Source organism: Melozone crissalis, unplaced genomic scaffold (assembly GCF_028551555.1).
Source record: "Melozone crissalis strain CALT ecotype California unplaced genomic scaffold, PUWL_Pcris_2 ptg000005l_1, whole genome shotgun sequence".
In the NCBI taxonomy this organism is placed as follows: Eukaryota; Metazoa; Chordata; class Aves; order Passeriformes; family Passerellidae; genus Melozone; species Melozone crissalis.
This window is the reverse complement of record NW_026535783.1, coordinates 2391245-2415567: the sequence shown is the minus strand read 5'-3', so window position 1 is coordinate 2415567 and position 24323 is coordinate 2391245. Positions and strand designations below refer to the sequence as shown.

Sequence of the window (24323 nt, the reverse complement as noted above, 5' to 3'; positions counted from 1 at the left end):
GAGCATTTCTTTGGATGCCTGCTGAAGTTCCCCTCTTTTTTCTTGGCATGAGGGTCAGAGGATGGCTGAGGTGGGAAGGAACCTGTGGAAGTCATCCCATCCAAGTTCAGGCAGGGCCAGCCAGAGCCTCTTGCCCAGGACCACAGTCAGATGGATTTCCAGCCTAGATCATACTTTGACTCTTTTTTCATTAAATTTGGACCATTTCCTCTGAACTATTTGCGTAATACTAACACATTTTTAGCTGGATTCTTCAAACTTAGGAGAAATGGAAGAGACTGAAGTGAAATATATTTTTAATAGACGCCACCAAACACACTGGTATTTATTTTGCTTTTAAGAGGTACTTGAGACACGAAAGAACTGGGTTAGGACTATTTTAGAGTATTTTAAAGAATATTTTTCCCAGTGGTAGGAGTTCTGTAATTGTTTTTTTTTTAATTCCCTTCTCTGACAGCTCACTGTGCTGATAAATGTGTGCATGGCCGTTGCATTGCGCCCAACACCTGTCAGTGCGAGCCTGGCTGGGGAGGACCCAACTGCTCCAGTGGTGAGTTTTCACCTGCTTCTGCCTGTCTAGTACTCTTTCCATGGTGTTGTCCTCTCTTTTGGGCAGATAATCATCAGTTCTGTTCTGGGCTTCTGCTCTCTGATCAGGGCTTTTTTCTGAGTTATCAGGTTACTCAGTGTAACCTGATTTTTCTTCATTTACTTGCAAACACTGTTCCCACGTAGCAGCATTAATGAGCTTTCTTTTTTTTTTTTTTTTTTTTTATGTACTCAGAGACATGCAGATTGCACAGTATCTGGAGTAAAGACATAGTTTTATTTTACATGTAAGAAAATCTCACAGTTTTTACTTCACTAACGTGTGAAGTTTGATGGTGCCAAGTCACATTTAAAAGCTATGAGGAAAGCCTTCCTAGCAACTCTGTCCTCCTTTTTCACTCTGACACTGACTCAACCATTTTCCCCTTCTCTCTTCACTCCCTGAACTCTCAATGTCTTTCCATTGTACTCTGGTCAAATTTCTCCCACTTCCTTCTCCTTTCCCTTTGCATGTGCAGGAGATGAGGAGAGTAGAATTGTGCTGAACACAAATCATTATCTTTTCTTCTGAAATACAGTTTCTCAGAGTAATTTTCCAATTCATTATACTTCTTTATTTATTCCAGCCTTGTGGCTATCTTTTTAAGATCTTTAAAAATGTATTTTTGAGGCTAACATAAAACCACATATTTTGATACAATCAGGTTCAAGGTGGGTCTCTGCTAGTGATTGTGCAGTTGAAAGAAATGTATTTTAGCCAACAATAAAAACAATTGTATTTACAAATTAAAGTCCATAGACCTTGTAAATCTCTAACAAACAAATTGCAAAGATATTACACTGCTAATTTACTTAGTACATGATTCCTATAAAATTAACAACTCCCATTATCTTTCTTTTAAAAAAGGGGAAATGTTCTTCAGTTTTCAAACATGTTGCTATCATAATTCATCTGGAACTGATCTGTTGCTCCAGCATCATATTTGTTAGCATGAGGAAGAATTTAACTATTTTAAAATTAACTACATTTGTTGTGTAGTTTTTTTGCACGCTTACATGGGATTAATGTATAGCTCCAAAGAAACACCCAAGTTTTGCATAAGGCATAAAACTGAAAGAGCCATTGTTCTTTCACAACAGAGTGTTGCTGTAAGACTGGTCTTAATCTAATGTACCGAATTGTCAAAATAAATTGTCAAAACATGCTATCTTTCTTTCTGAAAACCTTATGCATTAAGCTCTTCTGTAACTAATCATACATGCAGAAGAAATGTGAATCATTAGCACAGATTGCAAAAATACTGTTATTTACTGAGATTTTCAAGCCTGAAAGTGTGCTTTAGATGAGACAGGAACCTCTAAATCTGCCTTTGGAAGTAACCCTTCCTCTTGCAGGATTTCTGTCTGGCATAATTCACTCTGGGTACGCCTCCAGCTCTTTTCCTCTGCTTTTTTCTCAGCTGGTTGCCTTTTGTGTACTTTTGAACAGTGATCTCTGGAGAGGCTGGTGATCCTCTAAAGGCTCCTGGGTGACATTAGGGCTACCTGGAACTGCCAGAATTATTTTGGGATTACTGGTGTAGCCCTAGGAGAAGGGGGTAGGCTGGGGAAGGGGATATTCCTGTGCATGTGCTACAGGAACATTTGTTCTGGGATTTATCCCCTTCTGCGTGGACAAACCTGAGAAAGTTGCTGATTTCCCTCGTTTGTCCTTCTGAGCTCGAGAGCTGACGTTTGCTGCTATCTGACCATGATCTCCTTATCTGAAGAGCTACAGCACAGGTCAAATTGAATTGAGGAGTAGTGGATAGTGTTGGAAATAGCAGAAAGTGAGAGGGGCTTGGCTTTCTGAGCCTTCTTGTTGCTTGCCCTACGCAAAAGATTTTGGTGCTCTGCCTTTAGTTGTATTTTCTGCATGATCCCCAACTTGGTTTTAGCTTTAGTCACAGAAAGGTGCAGTGATACAAAATAAAGATATGTGCTTTTTTAAAATAATGGTTTTTTATATAGCAAGTTATTAATTCAGTAGGAATATGTGCATGTTGCCCTACTGTAATAATGTCCATCAAATAATCACTTTCATTACTTACCTGAATGGTGGAACCATATTTGAAAGACAGGCCATTGTCTTTGTAAAGCAAAGGTTCAGGGATTTTATGGCTTCTGATGACCAGATAAAATGCCCTGTCTCAAAAAGAGGTATTATCCTCAAAGTGTGAGGTATTAGGCCAACTTCCAGATGCAGTCATCTGTTCATTTTCATGGATTCACACATATGGGAAGGAACTGTTCTACCTAGGGACCAAACATTTTGTAAAACTGCAAAAAGAAACATTTTCTTCCAAATTGCTGTCCCATCTCTATTGGAATTGTTTATTCTCCTTACAAAGGAATTTTATCTGCAAGTATCGGAGAACAGATTTAGTCCTGTTACAGCATCTGCCAACCCCCAAACTGATTTTTATCTGTTGTTTCTCAAGGAGGGAATAAATTTTTTTGGTGACTCCCATTTCCTTTTGTAGCAAATATTACCTCCTTATTGCTGTGACTCCTTGCCAATTCCTGAATGGTTTAGGTTAGTGGCTGCTCTCAGTTTAGGGAGAGGAGGCCTAAGGCTTGACCAGAGTGCTGAGCCTGTCTTTTTTCAGTGCTCACTTCTAACCCAGACTATAACTCTGCTCCTCACCACATCCTCTGCCTTTCTGAAAAAATTACATCCCAGCTGAGTGGGAAGCAGGATTGGATCTATTCTTCAACAAGGAAAACCTCAGTTGTGGCTTAGCAGTTTTGTTAATTAAATAATGCAACCTTGGGGAACATTTCTGCACAAGGTGTAATTTTTCTTCAGGTGTTTTCTTTTTATTTAAAGGAAGTAGAGTGTATTAGACAGTGTTTGCTTGCAGTGATGGAAGTCAGTGTGAGGTGGATCAAGAAAGTGATGATAATGTGGATATATCTGAGAGGAAACACCACTTGGATCAAGAGATCAGTCCTTTGCAGATCACTGCATTTTGGTGGGAGAGATGACAGTCATGCAAAACAATTTATTCCAATACAGATTTATTGACTGAACACAATAGTCATGATAAAGGAGTGGACAGAAGATGTGTTGAGTGAGAGGAGCAAGTGAATTAGCACAATCCATAAGTTCCCCCTTGAAGAAATACTTGTGAATTCCAGGAATATAAGTTGGTCATTTCTGGGCTAGGGACAAGTGCAGTATTAACAAAAGTGCATAGAGTGATAAATGTAGGTTAAACAAATAGATTTTATTGAAGAACAAACAAACTGGCACAAACTTTTGCCTCCCAAACTAAACTGTTTTCTCAAATTTTTAACTGGCATGTGTGTGATTGGGTTGTTTTTAAGACTGCTTTTGAGTACAGGTTGAGAATAGAATAGTCTTCTGTAGAACTTTTGCTAATAGTTGAATTATGTGCTAATGTCTGTGTAGATGTGGAGATGATCAAACCCTATTGTACATTTGTAATTTATGTTTCCTGCTCACACTCCTACAACACTACTTTATCTCTATTTATAAATGTTATTTATTTAAATTATTTATAGATATGTGATATTATTTATATTTATACTGTTATCTATATTATAATGGATAATACATGAACCTGATTGTCAGTTTTGGGTGAGTGTGAAGTTCAGATTAATTTCCTTTATATCTATTTATAAATTTTATTTATTTTTTTATATTATTTTTATATGCTAGTATTTATATTTATATTTGTATTATTATCTATATTAAAATGGATTATACATGAACCTGATTGTCAGTTTTGAGTGTGAAGTTCAGAATAATTTCCTTTATATCTATTTATATATATTATTTATTTATATTATTTATAGATCTGTGATATTATTTATATTTGTATTATTGTCTATATTATAATGGATAATACCTGACCTGATTGTCAGTTTTGAGTGGGTGTGCAGTTCAGGGGGTGTCCTGTCCACAACCAGGACACTCATTTTGTTTTTTTCTTCTCATGCCTAGCAGTCCGCAGATAATTCCTTCAAAATCAATAGGACACTTTCTGGATAAGCTGGAGCAGAGGCAAAAATCAATATTACACTGACTGGTCTGAAATGGTTATAGCCTTGTGATCCCCCCCTGGCATGAGTGGTAAAGCAGAAAAGGGAAAGACATGTCCTTGATTAATGACCAAACAATGTTTGTGAATATGGGAGTGGGATTGTTCCATTTTTATTATGCTGAAGTAATCTTGATACTTGTTTGAATCACTGGGTTCTAATTTGTAATTTGATTCTGTTGGTGATTAGCAGAGCTTTATTGGGACTATAGTCTGAAGTCATGGGAGTAGAAAAAGTGGTGTGAAGACATAATTTGTCTCCGGGGTTTTGTGAAGCATGAGAAGAAAATTGGATTTTTCCTTAATACATTAAGCTGCAAGTCTAAGGCTGGCACCTCAGAGAAACCTTTACCTTTAAATGGGCTTTATTAAGGTAACTTTTAAACCACAGTAGCTCTGCTACTATCAGATTTCCTTCACAGCAGTGGGTGTTTTGTAAAGTTCGCAAATTCCGTGAAAATCTCGCTGTTTTCTTCATGGGCCTTGGCAGATGCAGGCCGTGGCAGAAACTGGATCCCTTGGCACTGCTGTGTGTGGGACACTCACGTGAGCCATGGCAGTGCCAGTTTCCCAGTGCAGCCCTGGATTTCCTTTAACCCTGCAGAGGTGCAGAGACAGCCTCCGTGGAGCCTGCCTGGAGCCACCTTGCACACTGATGGCACAGAGTCCTCCTAAACTGAGCTTTTTCTGGGCCAGGACATTGCTTTCCCTTTCCCTTTTTCTTTCTTTCTTTCTTTCTTTTTTTTTTTTTTTTTTTTTTTTTTTTTTTGACCAATGCAGCTTGCAAGATACGCTCAGGGAGTTAGCTCATCCCTGAGTCTTCCAGGCCGTCCAGCAGGCTGCAGAAATAAGTTCTGGTTTTAACCACATCCTTGCATTAGGAAGGCTTGGTTCCCAGAACTTGGGAGCTGGTAAACACACAGGCAAAACTGCAGAGTGTCCTGGCAGACAGCTTTTTACTTTTATGGAAAATGTAGAGAAATGGCTTGTTCAAGTAACGCAGAACTGCCCCCAGCCCAGCTCCCAAACAAAAGTGCCAGAAGGTCATAGACAATCTTAACCTTGACCTGTTCATATTTAATGTGGCTTCCCTGTGTTCACTGCCTATAATTCTTCTGTAATTATTGCTGCTGTAACTTCCCTGACTGACTTCTCCTCAGTTTTTCCAGCTGAACACTTCATTTTTCCCTTTAAGGAGGCTGAATGTCTTTGAGTTGAGAAAATAACCCACCAGCAAGTCAGATGAGGTGCAAATAGGAAAAACAGATATTAACGGAAGTTGCCATCACCTTCAATTTTAACAGTCACTGCAGTGTCACTGTGGTAGGTAGCATCAGAATTTCCAGGGCTACATAGGATGTCTGCTTGTCTGGAGGTTCAGTACAACTATGCATTTGAAATAATAATGTTCTTATGTTTAGTGTATCTTTGGTGCTGTGAGCCATTTTGCTTTGGAAGTCCTAGGGAAATTAATGGATTTTATGGCCATGTGTTAGAATTTTGCTTAATTACAGTATCACTCCTTAAGCAAAAGTAGAAACAAAAAAAAAGCTTTCTACAACACAGAGTTATTAAATTTACTTATATTGAGATATACTTAAAGGAAGGCATTCCTTTAAGTAAATGGTGATAGTTTTATTGCTTTGTAAATTTTTTCTGGACCAGAGAAACTTTTCATTTCTGCTTTTCACCGTTTTGGAAACCCAATAATTTATACTGTTTGTCTAAGCTGATTTTTTGACTAAGGTCGGTGTTGGGGTTTTTTTTCCCCTGCAAACAGTGCCTAAGTATTTTTAGTGCTGATTTAATTTCAATCTGCCTTATATATTGGTGAGCTTATATATTTTCAGTGGCTTGCTTAGTAGGTTTTCAAGGATGTGAGGGATAACATTTGTGGCCAGTTTAAAAAAAAAAAAACAAACAATTAAGATGACCTTCACGTCATTGCAAAAAGAAAAAAAAAAGGAAAAAAACCTAACTTATGGTTCTACAAAGATATCTGTGCAAAATCAGGTCATGGGAAGGATGTAGTACAAGCAGGTTCTTAAAATTTTTCCTATAATAATAATTATTTTTAACAGGTTTTATCTCAGTAACATGATAAAATGAACACCAACAACCATCTGTGTGTGTTTTCCTTATCAATTATCCATCCTTGTGTTCTGCTGTCCAAAGCACTTTAAAGAGTCTTGGAAATTTATGGCATGTGAAAGGCATATAGTTCCAGTCTTTCATGAGATCTGAAAAACACATTTTCATTGTTCTTCCACTTCACGGATCAAAAGGCTTTTATAAAGTAAACAAGAAAAAACCCTGAATTAAGTTTAAGCTTAGCGTTTTGAATAAAAATCCTTTCTTATACACAAAACAAAAAGTAACAATGAAAAATACGCCACAGGCTAAAAGGCCTACAGTATAACAAATGCAATCAGAGAGAAACAAAGGACTGAAAGAAAATTCCAGATCCAATAGAAATGGCATTCTGAAAAAAAAAAAAAAATTCCATGCATTTTTGTGTCTGGGATGTAGGTAAAGTAGGCCTTTTACTGAAAGACATTGGTATTTTGTAATTATTATGAGTGATTCTCTGAAGGAAAATTAGGAGTTTTTATTAATATGCATGTGTCATTTTCATAGCATTTTGAGATGACTAGAACAGAGCAAAATTGAAAAAAATTACATGGAGAATAATCCATGGTTTTATGAAATAACACGTTGAAGGTTTTCTACAGGATGTTTTTATTCTAGTTTTCAGAGTAGCTGGCTTTGTTTCCTGGCTTTTTTGACTCATCTCTGAAGTTTCTGTTTGCCATGTTCCACATTTGCTGTCCAGGCTGACAGACGGGCTGATGTCACTGGGGAATTTGTGCATCTTGTCAAATTTAAAACACACTTTGAGTATTTATAGCTTTCAAAATCAGCCGGAATTTACTTTTACTTGGATTAAATTCCAGTTGGGAGAATTATTATCTGTTTCCTACCCTGCAGAATTATCCTAAGGGAAACAAGTGCAATCCATTTAGATCTTCAGATGGAAGTAGCAGAGAGTAGTTTCAAGAATACTCTCTAAACTTTCCAGTAGGTGTGATGTGACTATAGATCAGTGATAACATCCATATTTTTGTCTTTTTTTTTGCTTGTAAAATCAACAGATTTCCCCCCTGTTGACTCTTGGAAGTCTCACCTTGGGGTATGTCCAGGGATTAGCAATCTTGTTTGTAGTAACAAGACTGTCAGTGGAGTACTCCTTTGGATAAATCAAAGTTTTCTCAATATTGTTCTTTTTTTACTCACACTGTCTATGGCTGGTTATTGGGAAGGGAAGGGAAAAGGAAAAAGGGAAAAGGGAAAAGGGAAGGGAAGGGAAGGGAAGATGTTGAAGCTATGGGCAGCTTCACTTTGTTTTCCATGCTGAAGCAAGGAAAATCACCTTTCACTTACTAAAGGCTGCAATTGCTTGAAACTTTCTGCAGAAACTGTGTTGGGACTTTTGAGGGCAGAGAGACAGCAATATGTATATGTGCCAGTGTTGGATTATTTTAAATTTATACTTCACAATATTGCATTCCAAGGGAGGGAGTATTTACTCCCTGCTGTCTGTGGTAGGGAGTTTTGTTTTTGTTTTTTTTTAAAGGCCATAAAAATACATAAGCCTAATGAAGTGATAAGAATCTCCTCTGTTTTCCAACAGTGGTATGTATTTCCAGGAACACACTGCAATGTGTCTTGCAGAAAGATGGGTAAGATAGACTAAAATCTCATTTAGTTGTCTTGGTACTGCATATGAGACACCTGCAAGAAACTAACAGCAAGGACTGTAAATCTTAGTTTTGCTGTAGTTCTTCTCCCTCCCCAATGGCACAAAAAGAAGTTATCTTTAAAAATAGCATTGCAATAAACATTGTCTGGCTTGAGTATGAAGTTATAAGGGAAATTGGGGGCATAGCTAAAAGGTAGTTGTAAGTTAGAGTTTCTAAGGAGGTCTCTCTTCTAAACTGTTCTTTGGCTTGGTCTGATAGCATTATTTGTTTATTATAGGCCAGCCTTTAGAGGAGTGCAGAGTTTTAGATGATCAAGGTGGGTTTGTCAGGATGAACTGGGAATTGTTTGAAGTTTTTTTGTTGCTCTTCAATGAAATCAACATTTTTAAGAAGCAGGGAAAAAACTTACAAGCACATGACTGTATTTAGTTAAAAATGTTTTTTGTTTATAAAGAGCAATAAAGTAGTTGCCAAATTCTACCCATCTGTTCCAGATTGTTAGAAAAAAAATCATTAAAAAAGATAAATTAAAATATCAGAGCTCCTATCACCCCAGTTTGTAAATTACAAAAACCACTCGCACAAAACCACATTTAACCCAGCACAATAACAATGTGCATTACAGTTATTTTACAAGGAAATCATATGCTATACAGGAGAACTTTACATCTTCAAAGATGCTACAAAAGGCCCCAAACTGGTAGCAGTTTCCATCACAGTTTTCAGTTTGTTCTCAAAGATTGTTCTTTTACCATTGACTCCTTAAGCTTCTCCCTGCTTCTCGAGTCACTTGGCCCTCAGTGTCACCAAGAATTTTTATTATGGTAGACCTTCATAGTCTTAGAGATTCTTACCATAGTGTTCATGTTAAATAGAATTTATGCAATGCAGCGCTTTTATTCCAATTCCTGCTTTTGCTCAACAAAGCAGAGAGCAAAGTTCTCCTTCAGGTGTCTGTGGCGTTGTGTGATGTGCTAAGTGCATACTGTGGTGAGAAAAAAAGATATTCCCAGATGAGTAATAAAAGAAAAAGATTATAAGAAGATGTGACATTAATACCACAGTGTTAAAAGTGGTGTTTATGTGTATTTTGTTTTTTCCCCTACAGCATAAGATGAAGGCAGAAAGGACCCTGTGAATCTGATACAATAGCTGACGGGGGGGGAGACTAACTAATTCTTTTTAAAACATGAAAAATACCTGAGGGTGAATATAATGTGTGAAAGGTAATGAATGCCTTTTGTAAAGCAGGTGTTCTGTGTAAGACAGAGCAACAACGAGCCAGTTCTCTAGGATCAACACAGAAAATTAATACTGGTTTCCTGGCTGGGTTTGGCACCTCTGAGTGGTTCAGGCTTTGACTGGGGCTGAGATACACCATCCTTGTTCTGAAATAAATCTGAACCTTCCCATGTCTCTGTGCATTGCTCCCCTTTCCCCTTGTGCTGAGAGAGATGGTGTGACAGCTCTGGATCTGTTAGAAAATCAGTGTATGAGGATTTTTCAGGTGCCTGTTGTGGAGTGTGCCCTGTGGCCGGGTGCAGCCAGCACAGCTCTGCTTATTAAACTCCTGCTGACACTCTGCAGTGTGGCAGTAGTCATTAGCTAACTCCAGGAATATCCCATTCCACCAAATTAGCAGATATGTGCGACTTCCAGCCCAGCTTTCTCAGTGTTTGAATCCTAGAACTAGTCTGATGTAATAATTGTATAAAAGTAATCCAAACTCGCCCCAGGAAATATTTCTGCCCTTCTTTTCTAGTGGTAAACTGAGCATCAGTTTCTGACAGATCACTCTGATTTCCTATGGAGAATTTTATTGATGGTCAGTCAGGGGAAATTGAGTTAAAATACATGATTTATCCATCTTGTTCAGTATTATTATTTATTCCCCTTAATCCTGCACATTTCTCCACAGTTCTGCCCATAAGTCACAGGTGGATGGAAGGCTGGTGACAGACCTTGTGTGAAGGGTTGTGGCAAAAGTGCACTGTGCTGGGGCCGCCACTTGAATGTAATGAAAGATTGCAAAATCAATATTTGTTATTCACCTGATCATTGCTGGGAGAGTGGTCCTGAGGCTGGGTGTTTGCCAGCCATAGGATGTGCTTTTATTTTAATGATTTCCTGCAAACATAATGAGAAGGTCATGCCAGGAAACTAATTAATGGCTATGTACTGGGCAGTGCATCCTGCCCAAGTGAGGCTGGGTGCTGGATGTAGGGACAGATGCTTGGTAGGAGCAATCACAGACTCATTGCACTGGGTCTTCAGGAAGCTGCAGGGATATTGCTGGCTGCACCACCAAGAATAAATCTCTTGCCACCACCACCAAGAATAAATCTCTTGCCAGCCCCATCTTTGTAGCCAAGGGCATGTTCTGGCTGCCTGCATCCTTGCCTGAGCTCTGCACTGGAACAGTTGTGGTGTGGCAATCAGTCTCAATTCTCCTGTTTATCACACATGTCTGGACAGGGCTTGTTGGGTTTTGGTTGGTGGTTTTTTAATATTATTATTATTATTATTACTTGTTTGATTTTTTAATTAATATTTCCATGAGGAATTGCAAAAATTGAAATTTTGTCTGAAATGAAGAAGACTTTCATCTGAATGTAAGCTAATATGTAAAAAAAAAAAAAAATATATATATATATAAAAAATTAGGGGTTCTGCTCTGCCATGATAGAACACATAACTGTCTCAGGCATCTTGACAGCCATACATGTATTTTTTACACCCAAAACAGTTAGTTTCCTGCCCGGTTGAGCAGGAGGGTTACACGTTCTGCTCCATGCAGACATGCTGAAAATGTTTAAAGTTATCGTGGCAAAAGGCAATTTGGGAGACGCAGTGTGCATCTCTCCGTGTGTTACAGAGTGTTGTAGGCCTGTTATTTGTCCACAGCAAAACCCACACATCTTTAAAGACAGAGGCCAGTAATAAGATGGGCAGTTGCCCTTACAGCCCAGCAGCACTGCTTGGTGTTTATAATACATAACACTACTTTCTGCTGCTCTCTGTTTTATTGTGTGTAAGTGCTCACAGTATCTCCATTTATGGATGCATGTTCTAGTGACCTATACTGGGGGGAAAAAGGAAAAAAAACAAAACAACCTTAAGGAGTAGATTCTTGAAAAGACCCTAATTCCTTTTTATTAGTGTAGCCTGGGTGAACAGCTCTTACAGCTGAATAATTCCTACCCCGAGGAGCATTCTTGAATTACTTTGCATTAGTCTAGGAAAGTGTGGCTGTTCTCTGCCTGGCTTTTTTGCCCCAAGAGAAGACTGGGAGAACAATGGTTGTCAGTCTCCAAGAGGAGAGCCTGGGTTTACAGTCCCTGCAATTGAAGCTTTCCCATTGTGCTGCTGTTATCAACAGAACATAAAAATAAAATCAGATCATTTGACCATATGATTAACACATTCCTGTTGAACTCCAGGTGACCCTAATCTCCTGGCTCTTTACAAAACCTCCTGTGTTTCTTAGGGTAAAATTTCTTCCTTAACATTGAGTTCTTCTTTTGATGCTGAAATACCTTCTAAATGGTTTGCTTATAGAGCTTTAATGGGATGCATTGGGGCAGACAAGAAAAGATGGATTTGAGTGGTCATAAAGACGCATTGGATAATCAAATTTGTAACATCCAGATGAAGTTTAACCATGTAGTTGTTAATTTCCTATTGCTTGGTGAAGTGCTTCTTGTGTTTTCTTTTGTCCTGTCAGTGTATTTGATGATTGCAAAGGAAATATTTGCAATTACATGAACAAGTAGGAATTCTTTCATTTGCCCAGAATCAGAAGTCTACTCTGAGCAAACTTTGCAACTTTCTTGTGGGATTAAGAGAGTTGGTGGTGGATTTAGAGTACATTTTTTAAGTTAGCTAGACTTCCCTCTGTAAAGGGAAGCTCATGGCTTGATGGTTGAGAGTTATAATGGAGTGTCACAGACATCTTTTTATGAAAAATCCTTTCCTTAGGACTTCTCCTCCTGAGAAGCTGAGAGGCCTCAGGAACAAAATGTAAACAGTGGTTATCTGCTGCAACAGGTGCATCTATGATTGGTCTCATGTGGTTGTTTCTAATTAATGGCCAATCACAGTCAGCTGGCTCGGACTCTGTCCAAGCCACAACCCTTTGTTATGAATTTTTCTTTTTCTATTCTTAGCTAGCCTTCTGATGAAATCCTTTCTTCTATTCTTTTAGTATAGTTTTAATGTAATACATATCCTAAAATAATAAATCAAGCTTCTGAAACATGGAGTCAGATCCTCATCTCTTCCCTCATCCTTGGACCCCTGTGAACACTGTCACAAAGAAGAGTTTTGAGAATTAAGAGATTTGAACCTATATTTAGTTTTCCACCTCGTGTTTATAATGTTGGCTTTTCTCGAGAAGAATGAATTGCATAAATCACATAAACCAAGTCTGATCTGCCTGCCACAATCCTTAAGTCTCGGGTTTTGGTTGTTAATTGCTGCCCCGAGATGTGCAGGGTGTCTCTGTTTCGGCCCGCATGGCTGAAGAACGAGTCTGGACTCTTCACTTTTCAGTCTTGAGGTTATTTATTAATTGTTGTCTATAAAATTATCTTTCTGCCCAGCCGAGATCTGCTCAGCAGGGCAGCCATGAGCACTCTGACCGCCCCCAGGGCAGTATTGTCTTTTTATACTACAAACTACGTATAACATATTTACACTTAATTCCCAATACCCATCACCTGTGTTAGACAGTGCACTTCTACTCTAAACCAATCCCAAAGCGCCAACATGACTGCAAAAAATGGAGAACAAGAAGAAGAAGAAGAAGGAGAAAGGCTGGACATGCCCAAGTTCCTCCACCTTGTCCGCATAACCCCCATACCAAAAATCCTAAAATCTGCATTTTCATGCTGTGATAATTTTATTATTACACTATTCAAACTTCTGTGACTTTCATGTCCTCATACAAAGCTGGTAACTTGCTCCAGGGGTCAAAATCAAATCCCCAGGTGTTTTGGGCTGTGTGCCAGGGTCTCTGAGCCCCCCGGCAGGGTCCTGGCAGCTCTGGACACCTGGAGGGATGCACTGAGTTCTGACATGTAAGGACCAAGAAGGAGAAACCATTCCCCTTCCATAACTTCTTCCTTATTGCTGCACAGCCAGCTCACTGCACTGTAACCACAAAAACTCCTTCTAAAACTTTTCTCCCTCTGCCCGTTTAGCGTGTGACAGCGACCACTGGGGACCCCACTGCAGCAGCCGCTGCCAGTGCAAGAACGGGGCGCTGTGCAACCCCATCACGGGGGCCTGCCACTGCTCTGCAGGCTTCAAGGGCTGGCGCTGCGAGGAGCGCTGCGACCCCGGCTCCTACGGCAACGACTGCCAGCAGAAGTGCCAGTGCCAGAACAGAGCCACCTGCGACCACGTCACCGGCGAGTGCCGCTGTCCCCCCGGATACACCGGCGCCTTGTAAGAAGCGCCCGGGTTGTGGAGTTTGTTTGGGGTGTTGGAGGGGTTAGATTCCATGTAGAGTCTTCATTCTGAGCTGGCGGGTTTGGGCAAAGCCATGCTGGAGGGTGCATTCAGATGTGTGGCCAAGAGGAAAAAGATCCTTGATGCAGATGGGTAAAAACACACAAAAAGGAGCAGCAGTGGGTTCTTCGTGGCCGTCAGTCCGGCCACAGGTTTGGGAAATGGCATTGAAACATGGAGTTGTTTGGCCTTTGTCATGCCAGAGCTGTGTGAGCGGCAGGGAATGAGTGCCAAACTGCATGTGAAATTGCTTATTGGGAAGGAGTAATTCCTGGAGTGCCAGGTCTGTTTCCTTAGATCCGTTGTGTGGGTATCGCACAGCGCTCGGGGCGCATCTCTCTGCTCTCAGAAGCATCTCTCGGGGCGCATCTCTCTGCTCTCAGAAGTGCTCCACGCTTTTTGGCTGGCAGAGCTGATGGTGATAGCACTGGAAACAAAGCTGGGGCCTGTGCTAACGGGTGTCTGTGCTGTCCCCACCCTGTGCCCAGCTGCGAGGACCTGTGTCCCCCCGGGAAGCACGGCCCGCAGTGCGAGGAGAGGTGCCCGTGCCAGAACGGAGGCGTGTGTCACCACATCACCGGGGAGTGCTCCTGCCCGCCAGGATGGATGGTAAACAATGCTCCCTGAAACCCCCACAGCCCCCCAAAACTCCCATAGCTGTGCATCTCCACAGGGGGAAAAAGAACAGGGTAGCAAATGAGGATAGCAAATGTGGTCTGCTTGTAGCCAGGAGTAATGAGAAACATATTTTAGCATAGGGGACTGAAATAAAATGCTTGCAAAACCATCTGTTTCTGAAAATGCTCCAGTTCTGCACTGCCTTTTTAACTGTATCAGATTCTGGGAAGTAAAAGACTTGAGTTGTGCTGTGACAAGGCAATATCCTTTAGATCTTGCCTGGGAGTCTTTGGTTTCTGCATGTAGGTTGATATTGTAGGGAGATGACACTACTGTGTTTATTGATAGTGGGGTTTGTGCCTGTTTTTGTATGTCTAATATGCATGGAAAAAAGCCCAAAACCTTTGCCTAGTGTGTTCACTGCTGGGGAGGAGATGGGACATCGGATCTTTGACATTATCTTTAGGCTTCCTTCCCTTTTATCAGAGGATAGGGAATTAGGACCTGACCTTGCAGCTGCAAATTACCTTCCCTTGCTATCAGGCTGCCTGCTCTGAGTTGGTAAATGATGCAATTGGAAGGTGATCAAGGCCCAAATAAATTCTTTAAGTACATTTGCTGATAATATTGATGTTGAGCATTTGGTAATATTTTTCATTTAAATGTTTCTTTTGTGTGAAAATTCATATTTACTGATCATTTAATTACATATTATATTATACTGAGAACAAGCTGTGGCAGAGGCCAGTTTTTCACCAACTAGAGAGCATGCTATAAAATACAATCTCTGGTTGTGAGATTCTGTAGCACACCTCACTACCCAGCTGGTAACATTGCCATTTTTACTTTCTATTGCATTTCATGCTAGAAGAGCAAAATTATTGGTCAAGGAATACAGATGTTTGCATAAATTCTTGACTCCCCTTTATCTGCCTAAACAGAGCTACTAAAAATGAGATATAGCACATGAAGCAGTCAGGAAAACTTTACACTACTAGTATGTATGTTAATTAATACATGACTATTCAGACCTTTGATTAATTTTCCATTCCAAGTAATTATTTAAGGGGAAGTTTTAATTGTAGAATTTTCAGTTTCGTGAAACACTGTTTTGTCAGTGTAACCTTTTTTTTTTGCTCTTTTTCTTGTAAGGGAGGTTTAAGATAGCAAGGTGCAAATTCTGCAGTGACTTACATTAGATGAAATACCTGGATGTCTTTTGTCTGATGAACTGCCTGTAAATACCTTTTTCTTGTAATGGCTTCTTAAAAGTCTTAGGTTCTGATGTTTCCCTCACCACCCAGGTGCAATTAATTCCAAGGATGTAAAAGGCAGTGCAGAAATTCAAAACCCATGAAAGGAGCAATCATGCTACTTAAGCTTTTAGGATGTGCTGCTTTAAGTGAAATTGTGAACAGCTTTTTCATTCATCAAAAAAAAAACCAACTTACCATAAAGTAGAATAATTGGGGCATTAGAGCAGCTGCTGATTCTTACACCTCTATTCACTGGAGGACATTCCTGGGTATATTGATATATAACACTCCTGGTAAATAAATTGGGAAGAGATTGACATCAGTTGCCTTTCATGTGTAAGTGTTTTCACAGGTGCTTAGAGGGAGTGTTTTTCATGAGTGTTTCACTTCCAACATGCAAATCCAGTGCTGGAACATGCCCCGCATTTAAAGCTGGAGAAGGGTCTGGCCTTTCCAAGATCAGCACTGGGAGAGTAATACAGCATGTCCTTGATCTTCCTTCACCTCTTCCTTGTCTATTCAAGCTTCAGTCCCAACTCTAAGACTTCTCTTGTGCACTGCCAGGGCATGGTGTGTGGTCAGCCTTGTCCTGAGGGTCGTTTTGGGAAGAACTGCTCCCAGGAGTGCCAGTGCCACAACGGAGGCACCTGCGACTCGGCGACGGGCCAGTGCCACTGCAGCCCAGGCTACACGGGGGAACGGTAAGGAAACCCATTCCTGCCAGGCTGCTCAGCCTGCAGGGCTCTGCCACAGCAGGGCAGCTGCAGAGGCTGCTCAGAGGAGCACTGGAAGCATCTGAGATGTGATTGAAAGTGCTGGTTTGGGTGATGAAGTGTTTGCCGCATCGCTCGGCTGAGGCCAGGTTGCAAGTTGAAGGTCTGTGTGAAAGAACAGAAGGAACTGCTGGGTTTCACTGTTTCCCTGGCACTTGTGTGAGCCTTCCACCCGTGGAGTGTCTGCAGAATGGTGCAGCCTGGGCTGTGGTGGCGGGCTGAGGAGGGAGGCCCGTGGGTTTGTGCAGATGTCTGGCACTCACAGCAGCGAGGGACACTCGTTCAGTCCCTCCTCACAGGCTGCAGGCTGCAGAGCTGTCTCCTAAAAATGCTCCGCTCAAATGAAACATTGCATCTTTGGATGTCTGTTAAGTCAGCTTTGGCAGATTGGAAAGATAGTAGAGTGAGACATCCCTTTTGAAGGCAGTGGAAAGCGATGAAAGAACATTTTCCTGCATGTATTTTAAGCAGCACACAGCTCATTTTCAGGAGTCAGCAGCAGCCTGATCTCTGGTGTCAGTGCAGGGGATCCCTGCCAGCAGCTGTGGGTTTGGTAACCATGTGCACTCCCCACACCAGCGTTCACAGGACTTGGGAAGGGCTCTGCCAGACATAATGTGGAAAAAGACCTCAAGAAGAAGAGGAATAACTAGCCCAGAGCCATTAGTTATATTTGTGTCTGTGAAGAAACAGTGCAGAAGGTGGTAGATGCATTTAGGCAGACATAGACAGGGGCTCCAGGGAAAATCAAAGGAGTAACCACACAAGTGTCTGTGCACTGCTCTGCGCTGGTGTTTCTAAAAGTAATTAAATTTTTCGTATTGTAATAATTTAAATCTGACTTTCGTCTGAAATGCCTTACAGTTTGCAGCATTTTGATCACTTTTGCAGATCTTAGCCTCCTTTTCTTGCAAAAGAGGCTGTATTTTCAATTCTTTCATTTTTCGAGATGGTTCCAAGGGCAGGAAGGAGTCAGTGGCAAGGTTATTATTTAAATAAGGACCTGGTCCTTATTTCATGTCTGAGAGCTGTGTGGCTACTGTCTGAGTAGCCCATACACACCTCCTCCAAAGAGATGAGTTTTGCAAATTAAATGAAAAAAAAAAAAAATCTGGGTTAAATTTTGTTTACTTTGGCTGAGGTTCCTGGTTGCCATTTGAAGAAGATTCTTTCACATCTTTATTTGTATAACTTCGTCAGGACACATTGATACAAGGTAATTTGCTTTATTATTATGCTGTTAGCTCTACTTTTATGCTACACCTCAGGAGAAAAGAAGATTTTATTGCTAAAAAGTTAGGACAGAGTTACAAATACCTTGAAACTTCTGGGTATCAGCATCAGATTGAGAAAAGTAGTGTAGAAGCATGAAACAAACATGTTTACTCATTTTACTTCAGTCAGAGGGCTTTGGTAATTTCTGTTACATTTTGCAGTTCCTTGTATCATGTGTCTTTGAAATTCTCATGTAATGAGGGAAAAAATCAAAACAAAAAATGCCAAATTTATAAGAAAAACAGAAAAAAAAAACCATTAATAATGTGTTAAATTATCTAGTATTTTTTTTACAACCTGTAACTTGACTGGCATTCAAATTTAACAATTTCTTTTTAGAACACATGAAAGACAAAGCTGTAAACATCAAACTCAAGACACAGAGAAATGAAATTGCTATCTAGAAGATCATTACTTTATGAGCTGCGAATTTGAGAAGCAGGATACTGCAGTTTTATTTTCTAGTAGTCAGATTGAAGATGGAGACTGATCTTTAGGTTAAACAATGTGTTCCATCTATGAAAAATTAAGGAAATTAATCTCTTGGCTAAACAGATTAATTTATGTCTGTTGTCTATCTTCTCAAAACTCTGTGAATAAGAAGGGAAAAGTTTGGTGAAGTTTCTTTCTTAACGTATATTTTCCTTAAGCAGCAACAAAAGTCATTGCTAAGCCATGTGGGTTAAACTCAAATTTTTACTGATTTTCATTTTCACCTGTCAAAAAAATGAGATGAAAAAACCAGGTTTGATGTCCTGAAGGTTTCCCCAAGTTATGCAGATTTTTGCTCTAATTTAAGCGACATTTTCAACCAGCAGAAGACATTCCTCATACCCCAAATTTCCTTCAGGCCTCCAGCAGCTGTCATTTATGGGAAATCCACAATTCCATTGGTTGTTGTTGTTGTTGTTTCCCCCTGCCAGGTGCCAGGATGAGTGCCCGGTGGGGCGCTACGGGCTGCTGTGTGCGGAGAGCTGCCGGTGCGTGAACGGTGGCAAGTGCTACCACGTCAGCGGCGCCTGCCTCTGCGAGCCGGGCTACACCGGGCAGCACTGCGAGACCAGGCTCTGCCCCGAGGGCATTTACGGCCTCAGGTGTGACAGAAACTGCCCCTGCCACATGCCCAACACGTGGAGGTACGCTCTGCTCCCTCTGCCCTGCCTTGCTTTTTTCCTAAACAGAGCACAGAAATCTAAATATATAACCTGAAAAGGGGTATTTCCTGATTTTTTCTAACACTTCTGTGCAGACTGAAGCAGGTAAAGGCTTGTGAGTATTCGGTGTTCTCTGACTGCAACGAGAAAGAAAATACCAACCCAAAAGGTGCTTTGCGTTCTTGCTTGCAAGCGCGTTTGATCGTAATATTCACTGCTGTGTTTGGTCTCTGACCCATGAAATAAATATTAAGACAAAGCATGACCTTTATCTATGTTTGCCACCTGAATAAATCATTATGTTGTTCACTGTGACTGAATAAAGTCAGTGCACATGGGCTGCCTCTTACACACTGTGGTTACTGTAGATGAGAAATAACTGGATTGAAATCAATGGATGTTTGAAGTCTTCTGATTGGACATTTCTCTCAGTCTCTTTGTATAAGAATTTCTGTGGGCGACTTATTTTAGCACAAAATTCCAAAAGCCTTACCTATTCTAAATCTGGGAAAAGTACATTTTTTGTCATTTAAGAGCTTTTTTGAGTGAGCGGTAAAATCCAATCCCTGGAAATCAAATGAAAATAGTTTTCCCATTCTCTTAGCTTTTACACATCTCTCCTCATTCAGGAGGTGATGAGCCCTCTTTTTTGAGTTTTTGTGAATTTTGACAGCATTTGAGCGTATTGTTATGAAAATATAAAAACTGCTTATTTGCAGACAGAGTTTCAGCTGTGAGGGAGGGATGTCAGATGTCAGTTGAGGCGAGCCAGCATATTTATAGAACAATTGTGGACAGCTTTCTCTTGTTACAAAACAGTTCTTCTGATTAGATACTGTGGTCATTGTGCATTCACTTCTACTTAATTGCATTACTAATAACAGTACCTTGGAGAAGGGTCGTGAGCACAATTTAAATTTTTGCTATTGAAAGTAGCTGCGAGGGTAATTTGCAGGAGCTACTGAGTGTCACATAGAATGCTGCTCTGCATTAATATAAGAGGCACTTTTTCTCATAGACAAAACAAAAGCCTTTAGTCAGAATTTAGAAGTGATGTTAAATCCATGCACGGAAATAGCTACTCTGTTAATTCTTTGTGAAAAATTATTCTGTGTTTTGTTGCAGTTATCCAACACACCTTTTGTTGACAAACTGAATAATTTTCCCCTTCCGGTCCTATAATTTTACAGTTGTGTATTTGTGCTTTTGCTCATCCCATTTGCCTGAAATACCTTGAAAAAAATACAGATTTATTTTGATGTAAAATCAAGCAATTTATTATTTGGGCAGTGTGTTCAGGAATACGTGGCATTATAATGCAGGGCCCTCCATCTCTCAGATTAGGCTAGCACAGCAAACACTATTGTGTTATGAATTATAGTTAGCTACTTCCCTACAGAAAATCCGTCTGCAGACTGTTGCAGCAGCCTGGTTTGACAGGAATGCATTGCACTGTATACCATTTCTAATATTACAGGGATTACTTCTCATTCATGTCCCACACAGCTGTTCCTTCAAGTGTACCACTGGAGGAGACAGCTCGTGGTCAAATCAGATCACAAATGTTCACAAGTAAACAGCATTTGGCTGGTCTTTTTTTTTTTTTTTTTGGACATTTCCCCTCTCTGAATGACAAATCCAAAGGCACTTAACAGCCCTGAAGGTGCTGGAGCATATTTGCCAGAGCATCATGATGTGTGAGAAAAACAAATATTTTCCTTGCTTCCCAAGAACATTTTACATATGTGTAAGTTCCTTCCCCTTGGGCCAGGATGTGCCCAAGACCATAAATATCAGGAATAAAGGCAATGATGTAGAAGACAAAACTCCCTGTGGGCACTTGAAGCTTTTGAGTATCTTTTGAAAATGTTTTCAGAAGCCAGTTGTGCCTGGTTGTCCTCGCTTCTTGATGTCAGTCAGCCACGAGGCAGCTCTTTAATCATGTCAGGGAATACCCTCAGCCCTCTGCTTGCCTGCCACAGGCAGTGCACTAATTCATTTAGCAGAAAAGGAATCTCAGGGCATGCAAAAAATAAAAAAGAGGTGGAATTCCTTCTGCAAATAAACTTTGTGTGTCTGTAGGTCTGGGGTTCTGTTTTGGGGGCCCTTGATACCATAACAGCTTTTGTCATCTGGGTGTGATCACTGATTTAGATATCCTCAAAGAGGAGCTGTTGGTAGGCTTAGAGCTCTAGGTTATTGCTATTAATCAATACAGAAATGAACAGAAATGTTAATTTTTAAAAAAATATGCTTAGCTCCAAAAAATACTGCTCTAAAGAAGGTGTACATAAGTTCCAGAATACAACTATGTTTTCTTCACATACATCTCCACATACACAGTTGGATAATGCACATTCTTTGTTTTTATTACTGTTTTATCATTGGCAAAAAAACAGCTCTGACAATAATTCATTATTTGCATTTAGGGTAGGCTAAGCTGTAGAGATTTTGCTGCTGCTGTTGGTTGATGGCAGCTCCTGCAGATGAAAGGCAAGCCCTTCCTTGCTGTTGGTCCTACCAGCAGTCTTTATTAAATGCTCTGTAGAGCATAAAAATAGCTATACTTGAGAGATTTTAATCTGTTTGAGGGGCCCAGAGGACAGCAACAGGTAAAGACGTTCTTGTACCAGCACCCTTGGTACAGTTCAGCCTGCAATTAAGAGTTATTCATGACATGAGCATTAGTGGGGTTTTTTTTCTTGTCTCATGCCCTTTCTGAGATACCCATGTAGTTTTATTGGTGGAATTCATGTTTGGTTCATGTAGTTTGGCTCTATTTTTAAAGTAAAGATTAGGGCTTTTTACATTTCCATTTTTATAACGGGCCTGTATGTACAGGTGCAAAAGCTTTTAATGGAAATTTTGTGTTTATTCATATTTATGTTTATACTTATTTTTTAGAGTACTACATAATTTGGTTGGATACTTTGAAAGCAAAACACATAAATTAAGCATATAAAAATCATTATTTTCACCTAAATCTTTCAAATATATAATATGAAGTGCCCACAATAATTTATTTTTGTCTCTGTACAGAGTGGGGTTGCATTTCCAGGAACTGTGAACAGACAACCAGGAATAAAATAGGATATATTGCCAGTATCTCCCAGCATCTCTTTATGTCCCTACCTTAACATTTAAACATTATTGCCAATTAAGATAAGTGCGTGAGAACCCATCCAAAGCCTCCAGAAGTGCTCTGGCCTCCTGCATCTAATTGCAAATCACGGAGTGCTAATTTCAGCGCCGGTCAATACGTGGGCAAGGGCGCCTGGGTGACACTCACTGGGGGCACAGAACATCAATGCCTCTGCCTCATCCCCAGGACTCCCTCATGTCCTGCGAGGGGGGAAAAAAGGAAAAAAGCCCAACAGCAAACCACACTTCCAACAGGGAATTCACAGGATTCCATGAGCGCTGGGATTTTTGTTGTAAGGTGCCCGTGCTACTGAATTTATGTCATGAATATATTCTGGTTCTTACCCTAACAATTATCTAGTTGTGAATTGATTTTTTTTTTTTTAATCTTTCCTGCTCTGTATTCTTCCACTAGTGAGAGCTCTGGGGTCCTGCAGGAATTTAGGATAGGAGACAAACTTGATTATCTTGCTGCATGTGTCTTCTTAGTTTTGCCCGTGTTTTATATGAGAATATCTCCATTTCATCTTGTTTCATGGCTGGTATGCACATAACTAACAAATGACTAGGTCTGTTCAGTCTGAGCACCATGAGTTTTGAACCATTTCTGTATGAAAAGGCCTTTCCTCCTACTTTATGCCAACACTGTCAAAGGTATTTTAATATTCCATGAGACCCATGAATTTTTATGGTGCCATAGTGTGTGCATTAAATATGCAGAAAGCAGAACACATGGTGATGTTCCAACTTTCACAATCCTTTTGCCTTCCCTGATTAGCAATGGTTGTTTTCAGCAATTTTAAACTCTTACTTGGACAAGAGCAGCCCTCAAGTCCAAAAGCAGTTGTAACTAATGTTGTGTTCCAACGTTACACTGCATCTCTTTCAGAGTTTGTTGTTGTAATGTTATAAACGTGCAGCAGGTATTTTTTCAGACTTTCAAAAGGTCAGAAAAATACTCAGTGTCCAATACACCCCCACATACAAAGTCAGCAAGCCCTGCAAAACCAGGCTCTTGTCATGGGTCATTTAATTTGTCTGGAGGAAGGCTTTTCTTTTTTTTTTTTTTTCCTTTTTCTTTTTTTTTTTTTTTTTGGTCCTTCCAGCACTCTTAAAGGAGCTTCACTGCAATCAGTGGGAGGCAAATATCTCCAAACAGTCTTCCCATTGTAAATACACTGGATTTGGATACTGAGGCTTTCCTTTGGTGAGAATTAAGCAAATGCTTTGTCTGCCAGAGCGCTACAGAGCAGCCCATTGTGTCCCCTCTCCCAGCCCGTATATCCTTGCACAGCTGATGATGTCCATGTGTTCCCAGGCAGCAGCTGCCTGCGTGGCCCTTCAATGGAACTGCTGTTCCAGGTATGGGGCAGCTGCTCTGCCACCAGGTATGGCCAGCACAGAGGGGAGATGCTGCCCCAAGGTCACTGCCCTCATGCTATAGCTGGCTTCTGCCCACGGCTGGGGGTTTTTTTACCGTTCTCAGTCATCCTCTTCCAAACTGGCTTAATGAGGAGAACGTTCTTGCTCGGCTGATGGGGTGCTGTGGTTTTATTTCCTGTTGGATGCTGCCATGCTATTTTTCTGCTCGATCATGTTTCTCGGACAATATGCTGCTGAGCTTCTGCAGGGTTAGGAAAATGGTCCTGTCAGAGTGGGAATCTAACAATAAATGTTGAGCAGTTTAATGGTTTGATCCTCTTAGTATTTGTATCCGTGCATATCTGTGTTATGGTAAAAACTGTGTTTCAGTGAGGTTTCTGCTCAAATAGAGAAAAGTTGACACCCTTTATTTCTTTCCATGTCATCCCAAAATGTCTGTATGTTGCATAATGTTGCATGTCCCATCTTAATTGGAACATATTTTTATATAAATACACCAAATTGTGTTGTGGGAAGTAAAATCATCTCACGCAAGGCCCTTCGCACAACTCATCTCCAACAAGGCGGGGTTTGGGTGTTTTGTTTTGGTTTTTTTTCGGTTTTTTGTTTCATTTTTTTGTTTGTTTGTTTGGGTTGGTTTGGTTTTGGGGGGGTTTTTGGGGGGGGGTTGGGGGTTTTGTTTGGGGTTTTTTTTGGTCTTATGTAGAGAAAGCAATACTTATGCCACATGTAGTCCTGAATTACTGAGTCAACCTTCCCTTCAGCTGTCACCCCATGTCTGGGGAGTGCTCCTGCA

General features: G+C 40.4%; 1 protein-coding gene across 1 annotated transcript in view; it reads left to right on the top strand.

Annotated features, from left to right (window-relative positions):
* Window positions 1-24323, top strand: part of MEGF10 (multiple EGF like domains 10) — an 86364-nt gene that overhangs the window by 27271 nt on the left and 34770 nt on the right. The window contains exons 5-9 of the mRNA XM_054287317.1: window positions 458-550; window positions 13618-13864; window positions 14416-14536; window positions 16366-16502; window positions 18773-18985. Coding sequence (XP_054143292.1) covers window positions 458-550; window positions 13618-13864; window positions 14416-14536; window positions 16366-16502; window positions 18773-18985 — 811 coding nt within the window. The remainder of the gene's footprint in view (window positions 1-457; window positions 551-13617; window positions 13865-14415; window positions 14537-16365; window positions 16503-18772; window positions 18986-24323) is intronic.